At 42.8% G+C, this 19,353-nt stretch overlaps 1 protein-coding gene across 3 annotated transcripts in view; it reads right to left on the bottom strand.

Annotated features, from left to right (window-relative positions):
* snx17 (sorting nexin 17) overlaps nucleotides 1-19,353 on the bottom strand; it is a 79,162-nt gene that overhangs the window by 21,989 nt on the left and 37,820 nt on the right. For all 3 annotated transcript variants that reach the window (XR_014392762.1, XM_045721179.2, XM_045721180.2), the window contains one exon: nucleotides 13,652-13,739. Coding sequence is in view for 2 of the 3 variants with exons in the window: in XM_045721179.2 (XP_045577135.1) it covers nucleotides 13,652-13,739 (88 nt within the window). In the remaining variant the exon portion in view is untranslated. The remainder of the gene's footprint in view (nucleotides 1-13,651; nucleotides 13,740-19,353) is intronic.

Genomic DNA, 19,353 nt, shown 5'->3' with positions numbered 1-19,353 from the left:
AGAGAGAGAGAGAGAGAGAGAGAATGCTTGAACACCAACAATTTGGATAGCAGCCAAGAACTTGAAGCCTGAAAATTCAATAAAAACACACATTTGCGATGGAAGTTAAATTAAAAAAAGTAATCATATTTGGCTGTTCACGTTTAAATTTCGAGCTTTTAATAAAACGTTAATGTGTTGGATGAGGAGCTGTTGTATCTTTGTTGGGTATGAAATGTCATTAAGTCTGATCATTGATACCTGCTGGCTTAGTGCCTGGAATGCAGCCAGCCAGCCAGCCAGCCAGCCAGCGTACTGACTAATGGCTGTATAGGTAAGTGAGAACACAGAACAACTTCAGTGTCTGCTCTGAGTCTTCAGTCACACCATTATATGTGTTCCCCTGAATGCTTCGAAAGCTGACTGTTCTGAGGGTTTCATTTCACATGTAATACATGTGTGGTGGATGGCCTTGTTCAAATTCATAGAAGCATTGAGTAAATGTCTTGTGTTCGATTTTGAGATATTCAATAACAAAATGTTGTTGGACATCTTCGGTCAGTTCATGGGAAGGAATATGACTGAGTGTCCATTAAAATAGCATCTTAGAGAAGATATATCGATATTGTCATGTTAGCCTTTTATCATAGGCTTTAATGGTCCGTAAATTGGAGCGTTACCATTGGCTTACTATGATTGGCTGCAGACAGTAGCCAATGTTCTGTCACTAATCCTGAGAATGGTTTGTGATGACACGCCTCATTATGACATCATAGAACGCGACGAGGTTAAATACTTTCATTGACTCCAGTTTGTCGTTATCGACTGGCTAAGCAATCAAGCAAATTGTTTGTTTGTTTTAAGTAGCAGGAGTGATTAAGGTATTCCAACAACAGGTGCTCTTGGAGGGGAGGTGCTAAGTGGCATAAAAAAGGTATTTGTGACTATAGTTTTTCCACTTTCAATAGGTTTTTTATAGTGTTGTCTGTCAGACTCATTCTATAGCACTAGGGTTTTATAGTGTCGTCTATCAGACTCATTCTATATCACTAGGGTTTTATAGTGTCGTCTATCAGACTCATTCTATATCACTAGGGTTTTATAGTGTCGTCTATCAGACTCATTCTATATCACTAGGGTTTTATAGTGTCGTCTGTCAGACTCATTCTATATCACTAGGGTTTTATAGTGTCGTCTATCAGACTCATTCTATATCACTAGGGTTTTATAGTGTCGTCTGTCAGACTCATTCTATATCACTAGGGTTTTATAGTGTCGTCTATCAGACTCATTCTATATCACTAGGGTTTTATAGTGTCGTCTGTCAGACTCATTCTATATCACTAGGGTTTTATAGTGTCGTCTATCAGACTCATTCTATATCACTAGGGTTATATAGTGTCGTCTATCAGACTCATTCTATATCACTAGGGTTTTATAGTGTCGTCTATCAGACTCATTCTATATCACTAGGGTTATATAGTGTCGTCTATCAGACTCATTCTATATCACTAGGGTTTTATAGTGTCGTCTGTCAGACTCATTCTATATCACTAGGGTTTTATAGTGTCGTCTGTCAGACTCATTCTATATCACTAGGGTTTTATAGTGTCGTCTATCAGACTCATTCTATATCACTAGGGTTTTATAGTGTCGTCTATCAGACTCATTCTATATCACTAGGGTTTTATAGTGTTGTCTATCAGACTCATTCTATATCACTAGGGTTTTATAGTGTCGTCTATCAGACTCATTCTATATCACTAGGGTTTTATAGTGTTGTCTATCAGACTCATTCTATATCACTAGGGTTTTATAGTGTCGTCTATCAGACTCATTCTATATCACTAGGGTTTTATAGTGTCGTCTGTCAGACTCATTCTATATCACTAGGGTTTTATAGTGTCGTCTATCAGACTCATTCTATATCACTAGGGTTTTATAGTGTCGTCTATCAGACTCATTCTATATCACTAGGGTTTTATAGTGTCGTCTATCAGACTCATTCTATATCACTAGGGTTTTATAGTGTCGTCTATCAGACTCATTCTATATCACTAGGGTTTTATAGTGTCGTCTATCAGACTCATTCTATATCACTAGGGTTTTATAGTGTCGTCTATCAGACTCATTCTATATCACTAGGGTTTTATAGTGTCGTCTGTCAGACTCATTCTATATCACTAGGGTTTTATAGTGTCGTCTGTCAGACTCATTCTATATCACTAGGGTTTTATAGTGTCGTCTGTCAGACTCATTCTATATCACTAGGGTTTTATAGTGTCGTCTATCAGACTCATTCTATATCACTAGGGTTTTATAGTGTCGTCTATCAGACTCATTCTATATCACTAGGGTTTTATAGTGTCGTCTATCAGACTCATTCTATATCACTAGGGTTTTATAGTGTCGTCTATCAGACTCATTCTATATCACTAGGGTTTTATAGTGTCGTCTATCAGACTCATTCTATATCACTAGGGTTTTATAGTGTCGTCTATCAGACTCATTCTATATCACTAGGGTTTTATAGTGTCGTCTATCAGACTCATTCTATATCACTAGGGTTTTATAGTGTCGTCTATCAGACTCATTCTATATCACTAGGGTTTTATAGTGTCGTCTATCAGACTCATTCTATATCACAAGGGTTTTATAGTGTCGTCTGTCAGACTCATTCTATATCACTAGGGTTTTATAGTGTCGTCTATCAGACTCATTCTATATCACTAGGGTTTTATAGTGTCGTCTATCAGACTCATTCTATATCACTAGGGTTTTATAGTGTCGTCTGTCAGACTCATTCTATATCACTAGGGTTTTATAGTGTCGTCTATCAGACTCATTCTATATCACTAGGGTTTTATAGTGTCGTCTATCAGACTCATTCTATATCACTAGGGTTTTATAGTGTCGTCTATCAGACTCATTCTATATCACTAGGGTTTTATAGTGTCGTCTGTCAGACTCATTCTATATCACTAGGGTTTTATAGTGTCGTCTATCAGACTCATTCTATATCACTAGGGTTTTATAGTGTCGTCTATCAGACTCATTCTATATCACTAGGGTTTTATAGTGTCGTCTGTCAAACTAATCTTCGTTGCCATTTAAAAATAGTGGTTCTGATGAGCACCTGTGATTAGATGGCTCTCCTCCTGATCTTGGTTCTGATTGGTGGAGGTCTGGCAGCACCCCTAAGGAAAAGAGGTAGGGGGGAGGAGACTGCTGACCTGGAGCTGATTTCTGACCCTCATCTTGTGAAGGACCACATCAGCCTATTTGACGATTATGGTGCGAGGCCTATGGCCCCTCATCTGCCACCCTACCTCCGAAGCCCTTACATACCCAACCTGGAGGACGAATACTACTAGAACCACAGAGGATACTATCCAGACCAGCTCAGACCTTACAGTGAAACTCAACATCTCCACTCAAGTCCTCCTGACTTCTGTACGACATAAGTCGACTCTGTTTTGACTGGTATGCTATAAAAACAGCACTGGTTGTGGAGTAGGAAATAAAGGTGTGGGAAACTAATACACGTAACTGTGTTATTATCTTTGCTGTATAAAATTAAGAAAAACACACAGTCAAGTTTGGACACACCTACTCATTCAAGGGTTTTTCTTTAATTTTACTATTTTATACACTGTAGAATAATAGTGAAGACGTCAAAACTATGAAATAACACATATGGAATCATGTAGTAACCAAAAAAGTTAAAACTCTAAATATATTTTAGATTCTTCAAAGTAATAAACCTTTTTTCCATGATGACAGCTTTGCACACTCACACATAACATGCATTTATACTGACACTACACACCCACTCCTATACAAACTGCTGCTACTCTGTTTATCTTATATCCTGATGCCTTACCCCTATACATATCTACCTCCATCACTCCAGTATCCCTGTCCCCTTCCCCCTATACATATCTACCTCCATCACTCCAGTATCCCTGTCTCCTTCCCCCTATACATATCTACCTCCATCACTCCAGTATCCCTGTCTCCTTCCCCCTATACATATCTACCTCCATCACTCCAGTATCCCTGTCTCCTTCCCCCTATACATATCTACCTCCATCACTCCAGTATCCCTGCACATTGTTAATATGGTACTGGAACTGACCCTGTATATAGTCACCTTACCCCTATACATATCTACCTCCATCACTCCAGTATCCCTGTCTCCTTCCCCCTATACATATCTACCTCCATCACTCCAGTATCCCTGTCCCCTATACATATCTACCTCCATCACTCCAGTATCCCTTCCCCCTATAAATATCTACCTCCATCACTCCAGTATCCCTGTCCCCTTCCCCCTATACATATCTACCTCCATCACTCCAGTATCCCCGTCTCCTTACCCCTATACATATCTACCTCCATCACTCCAGTATCCCTGCACATTGTTAATATGGCACTGTAACTGACCCTGTATATAGTCCCCTTACCCCTATACATATCTACCTCCATCACTCCAGTATCCCTGTCCCCTTCCCCCTATACATATCTACCTCCATCACGCCAGTATCCCTGTCCCCTTCCCCCTATACATATCTACCTCCATCACTCCAGTATCCCTGCACATTGTTAATATGGTACTGTAACTGACCCTGTATATAGTCACCTTACCCCTATACATATCTACCTCCATCACTCCAGTATCCCTGCACATTGTTAATATGGTACTGTAACTGACCCTGTATATAGTCACCTTACACCTATACATATCTACCTCCATCACTCCAGTATCCCTGTCCCCTTCCCCCTATACATATCTACCTCCATCACTCCAGTATCCCTGTCCCCTATACATATCTACCTCCATCACTCCAGTATCCCTGCACATTGTTAGTATGGTACTGGAACTGACCCTGTATATAGTCACCTTACACCTATACATATCTACCTCCATCACTCCAGTATCCCTGTCCCCTTCCCCCTATACATATCTACCTCCATCACTCCAGTATCCCCGTCTCCTATACATATCTACCTCCATCACTCCAGTATCCCTGTCCCCTTCCCCCTATACATATCTACCTCCATCACTCCAGTATCCCTGCGCATTGTTAATATGGCACTGTAACTGACCCTGTATATAGTCACCTTACCCCTATACATATATACCTCCATCACTCCAGTATCCCTGCACATTGTTAATATGGTACTGGAACTGACCCTGTATATAGTCACCTTACCCCTATACATATCTACCTCCATCACTCCAGTATCCCTGCACATTGTTAATATGGTACTGGAACTGACCCTGTATATAGTCACCTTACCCCTATACATATCTACCTCCATCACTCCAGTATCCCTGTCCCCCTTCCCCCTATACATATCTACCTCCATCACTCCAGTATCCCCGTCTCCTATACATATCTACCTCCATCACTCCAGTATCCCTGTCCCCTTCCCCCTATACATATCTACCTCCATCACTCCAGTATCCCTGCACATTGTTAATATGGTACTGTAACTGACCCTGTATATAGTCACCTTCCCCCTATACATATCTACCTCCATCACTCCAGTATCCCTGTACATTGTTAATATGGTACTGTAACTGACCCTGTATATAGTCACCTTACCCCTATACATATCTACCTCCATCACTCCAGTATCCCTGTCTCCTTCCCCCTATACATATCTACCTCCATCACTCCAGTATCCCTGTCTCCTTCCCCCTATACATATCTACCTCCATCACTCCAGTATCCCTGTCCCCTATACATATCTACCTCCATCACTCCAGTATCCCTGTCCCCTTCCCCCTATACATATCTACCTCCATCACTCCAGTATCCCTGTCCCCTTCCCCCTATACATATCTACCTCCATCACTCCAGTATCCCTGCACATTGTTAATATGGTACTGGAACTGACCCTGTATATAGTCACCTTACCCCTATACATATCTACCTCCATCACTCCAGTATCCCTGTCCCCTTCCCCCTATACATATCTACCTCCATCACTCCAGTATCCCTGCACATTGTTAATATGGCACTGTAACTGACCCTGTATATAGTCACCTTACCCCTATACATATCTACCTCCATCACTCCAGTATCCCTGTCCCCTTCCCCCTATACATATCTACCTCCATCACTCCAGTATCCCTGTCCCCTTCCCCCTATACATATCTACCTCCATCACTCCAGTATCCCTGCACATTGTTAATATGGTACTGTAACTGACCCTGTATATAGTCACCTTACCCCTATACATATCTACCTCCATCACTCCAGTATCCCTGCACATTGTTAATATGGTACTGTAACTGACCCTGTATATAGTCACCTTACACCTATACATATCTACCTCCATCACTCCAGTATCCCTGCACATTGTTAATATGGTACTGGAACTGACCCTGTATATAGTCACCTTCCACCTATACATATCTACCTCCATCACTCCAGTATCCCTGCACATTGTTAATATGGTACTGTAACTGACCCTGTATATAGTCACCTTACCCCTATACATATCTACCTCCATCACTCCAGTATCCCTGCACATTGTTAATATGGTACTGTAACTGACCCTGTATATAGTCCCCTTCCCCCTATACATATCTACCTCCATCACTCCAGTATCCCTGTCTCCTTCCCCCTATACATATCTACCTCCATCACTCCAGTATCCCTGTCCCCTTCCCCCTATACATATCTACCTCCATCACTCCAGTATCCCCGTCTCCTATACATATCTACCTCCATCACTCCAGTATCCCTGTCCCCTTCCCCCTATACATATCTACCTCCATCACTCCAGTATCCCTGTCCCCTATACATATCTACCTCCATCACTCCAGTATCCCTGCGCATTGTTAATATGGCACTGTAACTGACCCTGTATAGAGTCTCCTTCCCCCTATACATATCTACCTCCATCACTCCAGTATCCCTGCACATTGTTAATATGGTACTGTAACTGACCCTGTATAGAGTCACCTTACCCCTATACATATCTACCTCCATCACTCCAGTATCCCTGCACATTGTTAATATGGTACTGTAACTGACCCTGTATATAGTCTCCTTCCCCCTATACATATCTACCTCCATCACTCCAGTATCCCTGCACATTGTTAATATGGCACTGGAACTGACCCTGTATAGAGTCACCTTACCCCTATACATATCTACCTCCATCACTCCAGTATCCCTGTCCCCTTCCCCCTATACATATCTACCTCCATCACTCCAGTATCCCCGTCTCCTATACATATCTACCTCCATCACTCCAGTATCCCTGTCCCCTTCCCCCTATACATATCTACCTCCATCACTCCAGTATCCCTGTCCCCTATACATATCTACCTCCATCACTCCAGTATCCCTGCACATTGTTAATATGGCACTGTAACTGACCCTGTATATAGTCTCCTTCCCCCTATACATATCTACCTCCATCACTCCAGTATCCCTGCACATTGTTAATATGGTACTGTAACTGACCCTGTATATAGTCACCTTACCCCTATACATATCTACCTCCATCACTCCAGTATCCCTGTCCCGTTCCCCCTATACATATCTACCTCCATCACTCCAGTATCCCTGTCTCCTTCCCCCTATACATATCTACCTCCATCACTCCAGTATCCCTGTCTCCTTCCCCCTATACATATCTACCTCCATCACTCCAGTATCCCTGCACATTGTTAATATGGTACTGTAACTGACCCTGTATATAGTCACCTTCCCCCTATACATATCTACCTCCATCACTCCAGTATCCCTGTCTCCTTCCCCCTATACATATCTACCTCCATCACTCCAGTATCCCTGCACATTGTTAATATGGTACTGTAACTGACCCTGTATAGAGTCTCCTTCCCCCTATACATATCTACCTCCATCACTCCAGTATCCCTGCACATTGTTAATATGGTACTGTAACTGACCCTGTATATAGTCACCTTACCCCTATACATATCTACCTCCATCACTCCAGTATCCCTGCACATTGTTAATATGGTACTGGAACTGACCCTGTATAGAGTCACCTTACACCTATACATATCTACCTCCATCACTCCAGTATCCCTGCACATTGTTAATATGGTACTGTAACTGACCCTGTATATAGTCACCTTACCCCTATACATATCTACCTCCATCACTCCAGTATCCCTGCACATTGTTAATATGGTACTGTAACTGACCCTTTATACAGCTTCTAACTTTCTTGTGTTCTTCTTTCTTATATATTTCCTTGTGTGTTTTTGTTCTACCTTGTTATTTTTAGTGCTACATTGATATTGATTACTGCATTGTTGGATATGGAGCTGGCAAGAAAGGCATTTCACTGTACCTGTACACTTGACAATAATACTTCAAACTTAATCCACCTGCGATTCAACTGTAATCTGACCAGTTTAACACCCCTTAATACAACTGTAATCTGACCAGTTTAACACCCCTTCATACAACTGTAATCTGACCAGTTTAACACCCCTTCATACAACTGTAATCTGACCAATTTAACACCCCTTAATACAACTGTAATCTGACCAGTTTAACACCCCTTAATACAACTGTAATCTGACCAGTTTAACACCCCTTAATACAACTGTAATCTAACCAGTTTAACACCCCTTAATACAACTGTAATCTGACCAGTTTAACACCCCTTAATACAACTGTAATCTAACCAGTTTAACACCCCATAATCTGTAATCCAACCAGTTTAAACACCCCATAATCTCCCTGGAACCTAACTAGTAAATGAGGATGAAGCCAGGGATATTTAGAGGGGAGAGATTAGAAATTGTTTATAAAACAAGAGGAGTAACTCTGGCCGCATTAGCAATTCCTAGCCACCAGCAGGGGAGAGAAGAGGGAGAATAAGAGGGGGATGAAGGAGAGGGGGAGAGGAAGAAGAGGGGAGAGGGATACATCTCTACTAACCACTGCATATTTCTACTTATTTGACCTGGCAAGTAAGTCTCTGTCTTCAACCAAACAGAACATTATGCTTTCATTTCATTCTAATCCAGTAGTTTATCTGGGGATTAATGTTTCATGCTCTCTGGGTGGCTGCTGCTAGTTCTGTTGCTCACCGTTACCCCATCTGCTTCCTAAATGACTGCTGCTAGTTCTGTTGCTCACCGTTTCCCCATCTGCTTCCTAAATGACTGCTGCTAGTTCTGTTGCTCACCGTTTCCCCATCTGCTTCCTAAATGACTGCTGCTAGTTCTGTTGCTCACCGTTACCCCATCTGCTTCCTAAATGACTGCTGCTAGTTCTGTTGCTCACCGTTTCCCCATCTGCTTCCTAAATGACTGCTGCTAGTTCTGTTGCTCACCGTTTCCCCATCTGCTTCCTAAATGGCTGCTGCTAGTTCTGTTGCTCACCGTTTCCCCATCTGCTTCCTAAATGACTGCTGCTAGTTCTGTTGCTCACCGTTGCCCCATCTGCTTCCTAAATGACTGCTGCTAGTTCTGTTGCTCACCGTTTCCCCATCTGCTTCCTAAATGACTGCTGCTAGTTCTGTTGCTCACCGTTTCCCCATCTGCTTCCTAAATGACTGCTGCTAGTTCTGTTGCTCACCGTTTCCCCATCTGCTTCCTAAATGACTGCTGCTAGTTCTGTTGCTCACCGTTTCCCATCTGCTTCCTAAATGACTGCTGCTAGTTCTGTTGCTCACCGTTTCCCCATCTGCTTCCTAAATGACTGCTGCTAGTTCTGTTGCTCACCGTTTCCCATCTGCTTCCTAAATGACTGCTGCTAGTTCTGTTGCTCACCGTTACCCCATCTGCTTCCTAAATGACTGCTGCTAGTTCTGTTGCTCACCGTTTCCCCATCTGCTTCCTAAATGACTGCTGCTAGTTCTGTTGCTCACCGTTTCCCCATCTGCTTCCTAAATGACTGCTGCTAGTTCTGTTGCTCACCGTTACCCCATCTGCTTCCTAAATGACTGCTGCTAGTTCTGTTGCTCACCGTTTCCCATCTGCTTCCTAAATGACTGCTGCTAGTTCTGTTGCTCACCGTTTCCCCATCTGCTTCCTAAATGACTGCTGCTAGTTCTGTTGCTCACCGTTTTCCCATCTGCTTCCTAAATGGCTGCAGCTAGTTCTGTTGCTCACCGTTTCCCTATCTGCTTCCTAAATGGCTGCAGCTAGTTCTGTTGCTCACCGTTTCCCTATCTGCTTCCTAAATGACTGCTGCTAGTTCTGTTGCTCACCGTTACCCCATCTGCTTCCTAAATGACTGCTGCTAGTTCTGTTGCTCACCATTTTCCCATCTGCTTCCTAAATGGCTGCAGCTAGTTCTGTTGCTCACCGTTTTCCCTATCTGCTTCCTAAATGACTGCTGCTAGTGCTGTTGCTCACCGTTTTCCCCATCTGCTTCCTAAATGACTGCTGCTAGTTCTGTTGCTGACCGTTTTCCCATCTGCTTCCTAAATGGCTGCAGCTAGTTCTGTTGCTCACCGTTTCCCATCTGCTTCCTAAATGACTGCAGCTAGTTCTGTTGCTCACCGTTACCCCATCTGCTTCCTAAATGACTGCTGCTAGTTCTGTTGCTCACCGTTTTCCCATCTGCTTCCTAAATGACTGCTGCTAGTTCTGTTGCTCACCGTTTCCCATCTGCTTCATAAATGACTGTTGCTCACCGTTTCCCATCTGCTTCCTAAATGACTGCTGCTAGTTCTGTTGCTCACCGTTTCCCCATCTGCTTCCTAAATGACTGCTGCTAGTTCTGTTGCTCACCGTTTCCCATCTGCTTCCTAAATGACTGCAGCTAGTTCTGTTGCTCACCGTTTCCCCATCTGCTTCCTAAATGACTGCAGCTAGTTCTGTTGCTCACCGTTCTCCATCTGCTTCCTAAAAGGTTACTGCTAGTTCTTTTGCTCACCGTTTTCTATCTGCATCTTAAAAAGGCACCCTATTCTCTATATAGTGCACTGTTTTTGACCAGGACCAATAGGGCTCTACAGAGGGAATAGGTTGCCATTCACACTCAGTCTCTGTTAGAACTAGGTCAGAACAGCTAAGACTTTCCTTGAGGGAGACAGGAGGGGGTGAAATAACAACATCTTGTATAGTTTACCCCTTTCTGTTCTGGAGGAAGAGAGAGAGGTACAAAGAATGGTGTAGACTTTACTGTGAAAACCTTGTTTACGATGCAGAGTTTAAAATAATAATACAAATGTAATAGTAACACAAGAGGAATAAACAAAACCACAGGAATGGAGCTATATACAGGAAGTACCAGATCAATGTGCAGAGCTATATACAGGAAGTATCAGTACCAGATCAATGTGGAGCTATAAGGTATTTGAGGTAGATATGTACATGAAGGCAGGGTAAAGTGACTAGGCATCAGGATAGATAATAATAAGGTATTTGAGGTAGATATGTACATGAAGGCAGGGTAAAGTGACTAGGCATCAGGATAGATAATAATAAGGTATTTGAGGTAGATATGTACATGAAGGCAGGGTAAAGTGACTAGGCATCAGGATAGATAATAATAAGGTATTTGAGGTAGATATGTACATGAAGGCAGGGTAAAGTGACTAGGCATCAGGATAGATAATAATAAGGTATTTGAGGTAGATATGTACATGAAGGCAGGGTAAAGTGACTAGACATCAGGATAGATAATAATAAGGTATTTGAGGTAGATATGTACATGAAGGCAGGGTAAAGTGACTAGACATCAGGATAGATAATAATAAGGTATTTGAGGTAGATATGTACATGAAGGCAGGGTAAAGTGACTAGACATCAGGATAGATAATAATAAGTTATTTGAGGTAGATATGTACATGAAGGCAGGGTAAAGTGGCTAGGCATCAGGATAGATAATAATAAGGTATTTCAGGTAGATATGTACATGAAGGCAGGGTAAAGTGACTAGGCATCAGGATAGATAATAATAAGGTATTTGAGGTAGATATGTACATGAAGGCAGGGTAAAGTGACTGGGCATCAGGATAGATAATAATAAGGTATTTGAGGTAGATATGTACATGAAGGCAGGGTAAAGTGACTAGGCATCAGGATAGATAATAATAAGGTATTTGAGGTAGATATGTACATGAAGGCAGGGTAAAGTGACTAGACATCAGGATAGATAATAATAAGGTATTTGAGGTAGATATGTACATGAAGGCAGGGTAAAGTGACTAGGTGTCAGGATAGATAATAATAAGGTATTTGAGGTAGATATGTACATGAAGGCAGGGTAAAGTGACTAGACATCAGGATAGATAATAATAAGGTATTTGAGGTAGATATGTACATGAAGGCAGGGTAAAGTGACTAGACATCAGGATAGATAATAATAAGGTATTTGAGGTAGATATGTATACATGAAGGCAGGGTAAAGTGACTAGACATCAGGATAGATAATAATAAGGTATTTGAGGTAGATATGTACATGAAGGCAGGGTAAAGTGACTAGGCATCAGGATAGATAATAATAAGGTATTTGAGGTAGATATGTACATGAAGGCAGGGTAAAGTGACTAGACATCAGGATAGATAATAATAAGGTATTTGAGGTAGATATGTACATGAAGGCAGGGTAAAGTGACTAGGCATCAGGATAGATAATAATAAGGTATTTGAGGTAGATATGTACATGAAGGCAGGGTAAAGTGACCAGGCATCAGGATAGATAATAATAAGGTATTTGAGGTAGATATGTACATGAAGGCAGGGTAAAGTGACTAGGCATCAGGATAGATAATAATAAGGTATTTGAGGTAGATATGTACATGAAGGCAGGGTAAAGTGACTAGACATCAGGATAGATAATATAAGGTATTTGAGGTAGATATGTACATGAAGGAAGGGTAAAGTAACTAGACATCAGGATAGATAATAATAAGGTATTTGAGGTAGATATGTACATGAAGGCAGGGTAAAGTGACTAGGCATCAGGATAGATAATAATAAGAGTAAAATAAAGAACAGAGTAGCAGCAGTATATGGTGTGTAAAAGTGTCTGTGTTGTGTCGTTATTCATGTTATGAGTGTGCATAGTGATGAGTCAGTGCAAGGAGAGAGAGAAAGAAAGAGAGCGTGCGAGAGAGAACGAGAGAGCCGAAGCGAGAGGGGGGGACAGGGAGAGAGGAAGATAAAAGAGAAGCAGAGAGAGAGAGACAGAGGAAGTTGAAATAAGACCGGTGTTAAAAGTCGAGGAGGGAGAGAAGTTATCAGGCCTCAGACTGCAGTCAGAGAAACCTCACGTCACTAACACACATGGTAGCTAGAGGACCATGATAAACTCTTCGCTCCTCAGTCAATCTGTTATACTTCTCTCTGTACCATATGGCTTCACTTATATAAACCAGCTGGACTCATACTGGGACAACTCAGGATACCCAAGTGACTGGTGAGGTCACAAGTACAGTACTGGTGAGTCAAACGGTTTCACGAGATCATCTATGGAAGATATTATGTGGCTAGATTAGAGAATCCAGACTGGTCCTCACTTGTCGGGAACTTGGAAGGAGAGAAACCTTGTAACAGTTGCTTCTTCCTAAAAGAGCCAAGTGATTGACATTTGTTGAGTGTCTGCTGTATTTAACTGCTCGCTATTCAGTCCAAGTGACTGTAGTTCTGATTGGAGCTGCATATCTAGACAAGTAGATAGAAAATGACAGTCACGGTGTAGAGAGGTCATACCTTTTCCGCAGGATGATGTGGAACTCTGAGCTTCGTAAGCTGGTGACTGATACGTATGGTAACTCAAACTCCTGCAGCTTCCTCACAACTGGAGAGAGAAAGGAGAGAAACAGATCAGAGAGAGATGAGGACAGTCCATCTGGACAGAACCCAGCAGGGTCCAGTAACAGAGAGAGATGAGGACAGTCCATCTGGACAGAACCCAGCAGGGTCCAGTAACAGAGAGAGATGAGGACAGTCCATCTGGACAGAACCCAGCAGGGTCCAGTAACAGAGAGAGATGAGGACAGTCCATCTGGACAGAACCCAGCAGGGTCCAGTAACAGAGAGAGAGAGATGAGGACAGTCCATCTGGACAGAACCCAGCAGGGTCCAGTAACAGAGAGAGAGAGATGAGGACAGTCCATCTGGACAGAACCCAGCAGGGTCCAGTAACAGAGAGAGAGAGATGAGGACAGTCCATCTGGACAGAACCCAGCAGGGTCCAGTAACAGAGAGAGAGAGATGAGGACAGTCCATCTGGACAGAACCCAGCAGGGTCCAGTAACAGAGAGAGAGATGAGGACAGTCCATCTGGACAGAACCCAGCAGGGTCCAGTAACAGAGAGAGAGAGATGAGGACAGTCCATCTGGACAGAACCCAGCAGGGTCCAGTAACAGAGAGAGAGAGATGAGGACAGTCCATCTGGACAGAACCCAGCAGGGTCCAGTAACAGAGAGAGAGAGATGAGGACAGTCCATCTGGACAGAACCCAGCAGGGTCCAGTAACAGAGAGAGAGAGATGAGGACAGTCCATCTGGACAGAACCCAGCAGGGTCCAGTAACAGAGAGAGAGAGATGAGGACAGTCCATCTGGACAGAACCCAGCAGGGTCCAGTAACAGAGAGAGAGAGATGAGGACAGTCCATCTGGACAGAACCCAGCAGGGTCCAGTAACAGAGAGAGAGAGATGAGGACAGTCCATCTGGACAGAACCCAGCAGGGTCCAGTAACAGAGAGAGAGAGATGAGGACAGTCCATCTGGACAGAACCCAGCAGGGTCCAGTAACAGAGAGAGAGAGATGAGGACAGTCCATCTGGACAGAACCCAGCAGGGTCCAGTAACAGAGAGAGAGAGATGAGGACAGTCCATCTGGACAGAACCCAGCAGGGTCCAGTAACAGAGAGAGAGAGATGAGGACAGTCCATCTGGACAGAACCCAGCAGGGTCCAGTAACAGAGAGAGAGAGATGAGGACAGTCCATCTGGACAGAACCCAGCAGGGTCCAGTAACAGAGAGAGAGAGATGAGGACAGTCCATCTGGACAGAACCCAGCAGGGTCCAGTAACAGAGAGAGAGAGATGAGGACAGTCCATCTGGACAGAACCCAGCAGGGTCCAGTAACAGAGAGAGATGAGGATAGTCCATCTGGACAGAACCCAGCAGGGTCCAGTAACAGAGAGAGATGAGGACAGTCCATCTGGACAGAACCCAGCAGGGTCCAGTAACAGAGAGAGATGAGGACAGTCCATCTGGACAGAACCCAGCAGGGTCCAGTAACAGAGAGAGATGAGGACAGTCCATCTGGACAGAACCCAGCAGGGTCCAGTAACAGAGAGAGATGAGGACAGTCCATCTGGACAGAACCCAGCAGGGTCCAGTAACAGAGAGAGATGAGGACAGTCCATCTGGACAGAACCCAGCAGGGTCCAGTAACAGAGAGAGAGATGAGGACAGTCCATCTGGACAGAACCCAGCAGGGTCCAGTAACAGAGAGAGAGATGAGGACAGTCCATCTGGACAGAACCCAGCAGGGTCCAGTAACAGAGAGAGAGATGAGGACAGTCCATCTGGACAGAACCCAGCAGGGTCCAGTAACAGAGAGAGAGATGAGGACAGTCCATCTGGACAGAACCCAGCAGGGTCCAGTAACAGAGAGAGATGAGGACAGTCCATCTGGACAGAACCCAGCAGGGTCCAGTAACAGAGAGAGATGAGGACAGTCCATCTGGACAGAACCCAGCAGGGTCCAGTAACAGAGAGAGATGAGGACAGTCCATCTGGACAGAACCCAGCAGGGTCCAGTAACAGAGAGAGATGAGGACAGTCCATCTGGACAGAACCCAGCAGGGTCCAGTAACAGAGAGAGATGAGGACAGTCCATCTGGACAGAACCCAGCAGGGTCCAGTAACAGAGAGAGATGAGGACAGTCCATCTGGACAGAACCCAGCAGGGTCCAGTAACAGAGAGAGATGAGGACAGTCCATCTGGACAGAACCCAGCAGGGTCCAGTAACAGAGAGAGATGAGGACAGTCCATCTGGACAGAACCCAGCAGGGTCCAGTAACAGAGAGAGATGAGGACAGTCCATCTGGACAGAACCCAGCAGGGTCCAGTAACAGAGAGAGATGAGGACAGTCCATCTGGACAGAACCCAGCAGGGTCCAGTAACAGAGAGAGATGAGGACAGTCCATCTGGACAGAACCCAGCAGGGTCCAGTAACAGAGAGAGATGAGGACAGTCCATCTGGACAGAACCCAGCAGGGTCCAGTAACAGAACCACCACAACTGTTATAGGCCTATTTCTAATTTTGCCCTGTTTATCAAAAGTGTTGGAAAAACTTGTCCATAATCAACTGATTGGCTTTCTTGATGTCTATAGTATTCTCTCTGGTATGTAGTCTGGTTTCCACTCAGGTTATGGATGTTTTATGTTGCTACCATATGTTGCGTTGCTACCATATGTTGCGTTGCTACCATATGTTGCGTTGCTACCATATGTTGCGTTGCTACCATGTTATGTTGCTACCATGTTGTTGTCATGTGTTGCTACCATGTTATGTTGTGTTGCTACCATGTTATGTTGTGTTGCTACCATGTTATGTTGTGTTGCTACCATGTTGTTGCCAAGTGTTGTCATGTTGTGTTACTCCCATGTTGTGTTGTTGTCATGTTGTGTTGTTGTCATGTTGTGTTGCTACCATGTTGTGTTGCTACCATGTTGTGTTGCTACCATGTTGTGTTGTCGTCTTAGGTCTCTCTTTATGTAGTGTTGTGTTGTCTCTCTTTATGTAGTGTTGTGTTGTCTCTCTTTATGTAGTGTTGTGTTGTCTCTCTTTATGTAGTGTTGTGTTGTCTCTCTTTATGTAGTGTTGTGTTGTCTCTCTTTATGTAGTGTTGTGTTGTCTCTCTTTATGTAGTGTTGTGTTGTCTCTCTTTATGTAGTGTTGTGTTGTCTCTCTTTATGTAGTGTTGTGTTGTCTCTCTTTATGTAGTGTTGTGTTGTCTCTCTTTATGTAGTGTTGTGTTGTCTCTCTTTATGTAGTGTTGTCTCTCTTTATGTAGTGTTGTGTTGTCTCTCTTTATGTAGTGTTGTGATGTCTCTCGAAGTGCGTTTGTCCTACTTTTTATTTTAGGAGGCCTTTTGGTAGGCCGTCATTGTAAATAAGAATTTGTTCTTAACTGACTTGCCTGGTTAAATAAAAAGGTTAAATAAAATACAATTAAGTAATAAGATCCCAGAAATGTTCCATATGCACAAAAAACGTATTTCTCTCAAATTGTGTGCTTTGTGCGCGCATGCGGTTTGCTGATGTTAACATTGTGAACAGAGTGCCCCACGGTGGGGTTATGGTATGGGCAGGCATAAGCTACGGACAACAAACACAATTGCATCTTATCAATGGCAATTTTAATGCACAGAGAGATACCGTGACGAGATCCTGAGGCCCATTGTCGTGCCATTCATCCACCACCATCACCTTATGTTTCATCATGATAATGCATGGCCCCATGTTGCAAGACTCTGTACACAATTCCTGGAAGCTGAATATGTCCCAGTTCTTCCATGGCCTGCATACTCACCAGACATGTCACCCATTGAGCATGTTTGGGATGCTCTGGATCAATGTGTACGACAGCGTGTTCCAGTTCTCACCAATATCCAGAAACTTCATACAGCCATTGAATAGGAGTGGGACAACATTCCACAGGCCACAATCAACAGCCTGATCAACTCTATGTGAAGGAGACGTGTCGTGCTGCATGAGGCAAATGGTCACACCAGATTCTGACTGGTTTTCTTATCCAGGTATCTGTGACTAACAGATATATATATGTATTCCCAGTCATGTGAAATCCATAGATTAAGGCCTAATTAATTTATTTCAATTAACTGATTTCCTTATTTGAACTTTAACTCAGTAAAGTCTTTGAAATTGTTGCATGTTGTGTTTTATACTTCTATCCAACATAGATGGACAGACATTAAAGTTATATTTTACAGAGGTTCAATCTAGACTGTCACTCCTCCTCCAAGGAGTTTTACCGTAAATTCAGGACTATAAGCCGCAACTTTTTTCCCAGGCTTTGAACCTCGCGGCTTAAACAATGACGCGGCTAATATATGGATTTTACCCGCTTTCAAAAAAAATATATAAAAAAACATTCTGTGACGTGCTCAGTTTTTTGGCGGCATGAAGCTTTCATTAGACCAATGAAATTGCCGAACGGGTTAAGGTCAAACAACTTTTTTGTTTACTGTTTAGATTAAATCGAGCGCTCTCAAACTTCCCATTATTCTGATTACGGTAGTCATTTTGTCACCCTCATCATGGCAAAGACACGGAGAAATGCATATGATGTAGCTTTCAAGTTGAAGGCGATTGATCTGGCTGTTGGAAAAGGAAATAGAGCTGCTGCACGGGAGCTTGGTCTTAATGAGTCGATGATAAGACGTTGGAAACAGCAGCGTGAGGAATTGACTCAGTGCAAAAAGACAACTAAAGCTTACTGCTATTTTTTTATTTTTTGTTACAAGCCGTGTTTCGTTAAAGCCTATTTCTTTTTATTACAAGCCGTGTTTCGTTAAAGCCTATTTCTTTTTATTACAAGCCGTGTTTTGTTAAAGCCTATTTATTTTTGTTCCAAGCCGTGTTTCGTTAAAGCCTATTTATTTTTGTTACAAGCCGTGTTTCGTTAAAGCCTATTTATTTTTGTTACAAGCCGTGTTTCGTTAAAGCCTATTTATTTTTGTTACAAGCCATGTTTCGTTAAAGCCTGTGTAAAGTTAATTTGTTTCAATGTACCGGTAGGCACCTGCGGCTTATAGACATGTGCGACTTATTTATGTTCAAAATATATATATTTTTTTAATTCAGTGGGTGCGGCTTATATTCAGGTGCGCTTAATAGTTCGGAAATTACGGTAGTATACTAGGCAGTATGCATACCACACCCTTCCAAGCCTCACTCTCAATTTTTGACTCATTCATGAATGAAAATACCAAATCAAAAATCTAAAAATCTGTTAAATATACAAAAAAGTGTTTACACTTTGTTATGAAGGTAATTAGTTTTAGTGTACGTCACAAATAGCACCCTATCCCTTACGTAGTACACTACTTTTGACCAGGGCCCATAGTGCACTGTATGGAATAGGGTGCCCTTTGAGACACAGTTCTAGTGATTAGCTAATATTTTGCACCGATTGTATTATTTTGCAGTCAGCTCCTCAATTCATTTCCTAGTGGGAGATTTAGGAACCAAATAAGCAAAAACACAAGTTTATATTTTAAGGCATGAAAATGTTATTGTAGAATTGCTTTTCTACTTCCTTTCCATTTATGATTTAAGTCACTTAATAGTTGTATTGTTTCACATCAGGTGACCTTCCGCTCTGCTGTGCGTTTCCAGGGAAAGAACCTGAGTAAGTCTGATAA

Source organism: Salmo salar, chromosome 06 (genome assembly GCF_965601325.2).
Source record: "Salmo salar chromosome 06, fSalSal1, whole genome shotgun sequence".
Classification (NCBI taxonomy): Eukaryota; Metazoa; Chordata; class Actinopteri; order Salmoniformes; family Salmonidae; genus Salmo; species Salmo salar.
Note: the sequence above shows the minus strand (reverse complement) of the source record. Positions and strands in the feature narration are given on the sequence as shown.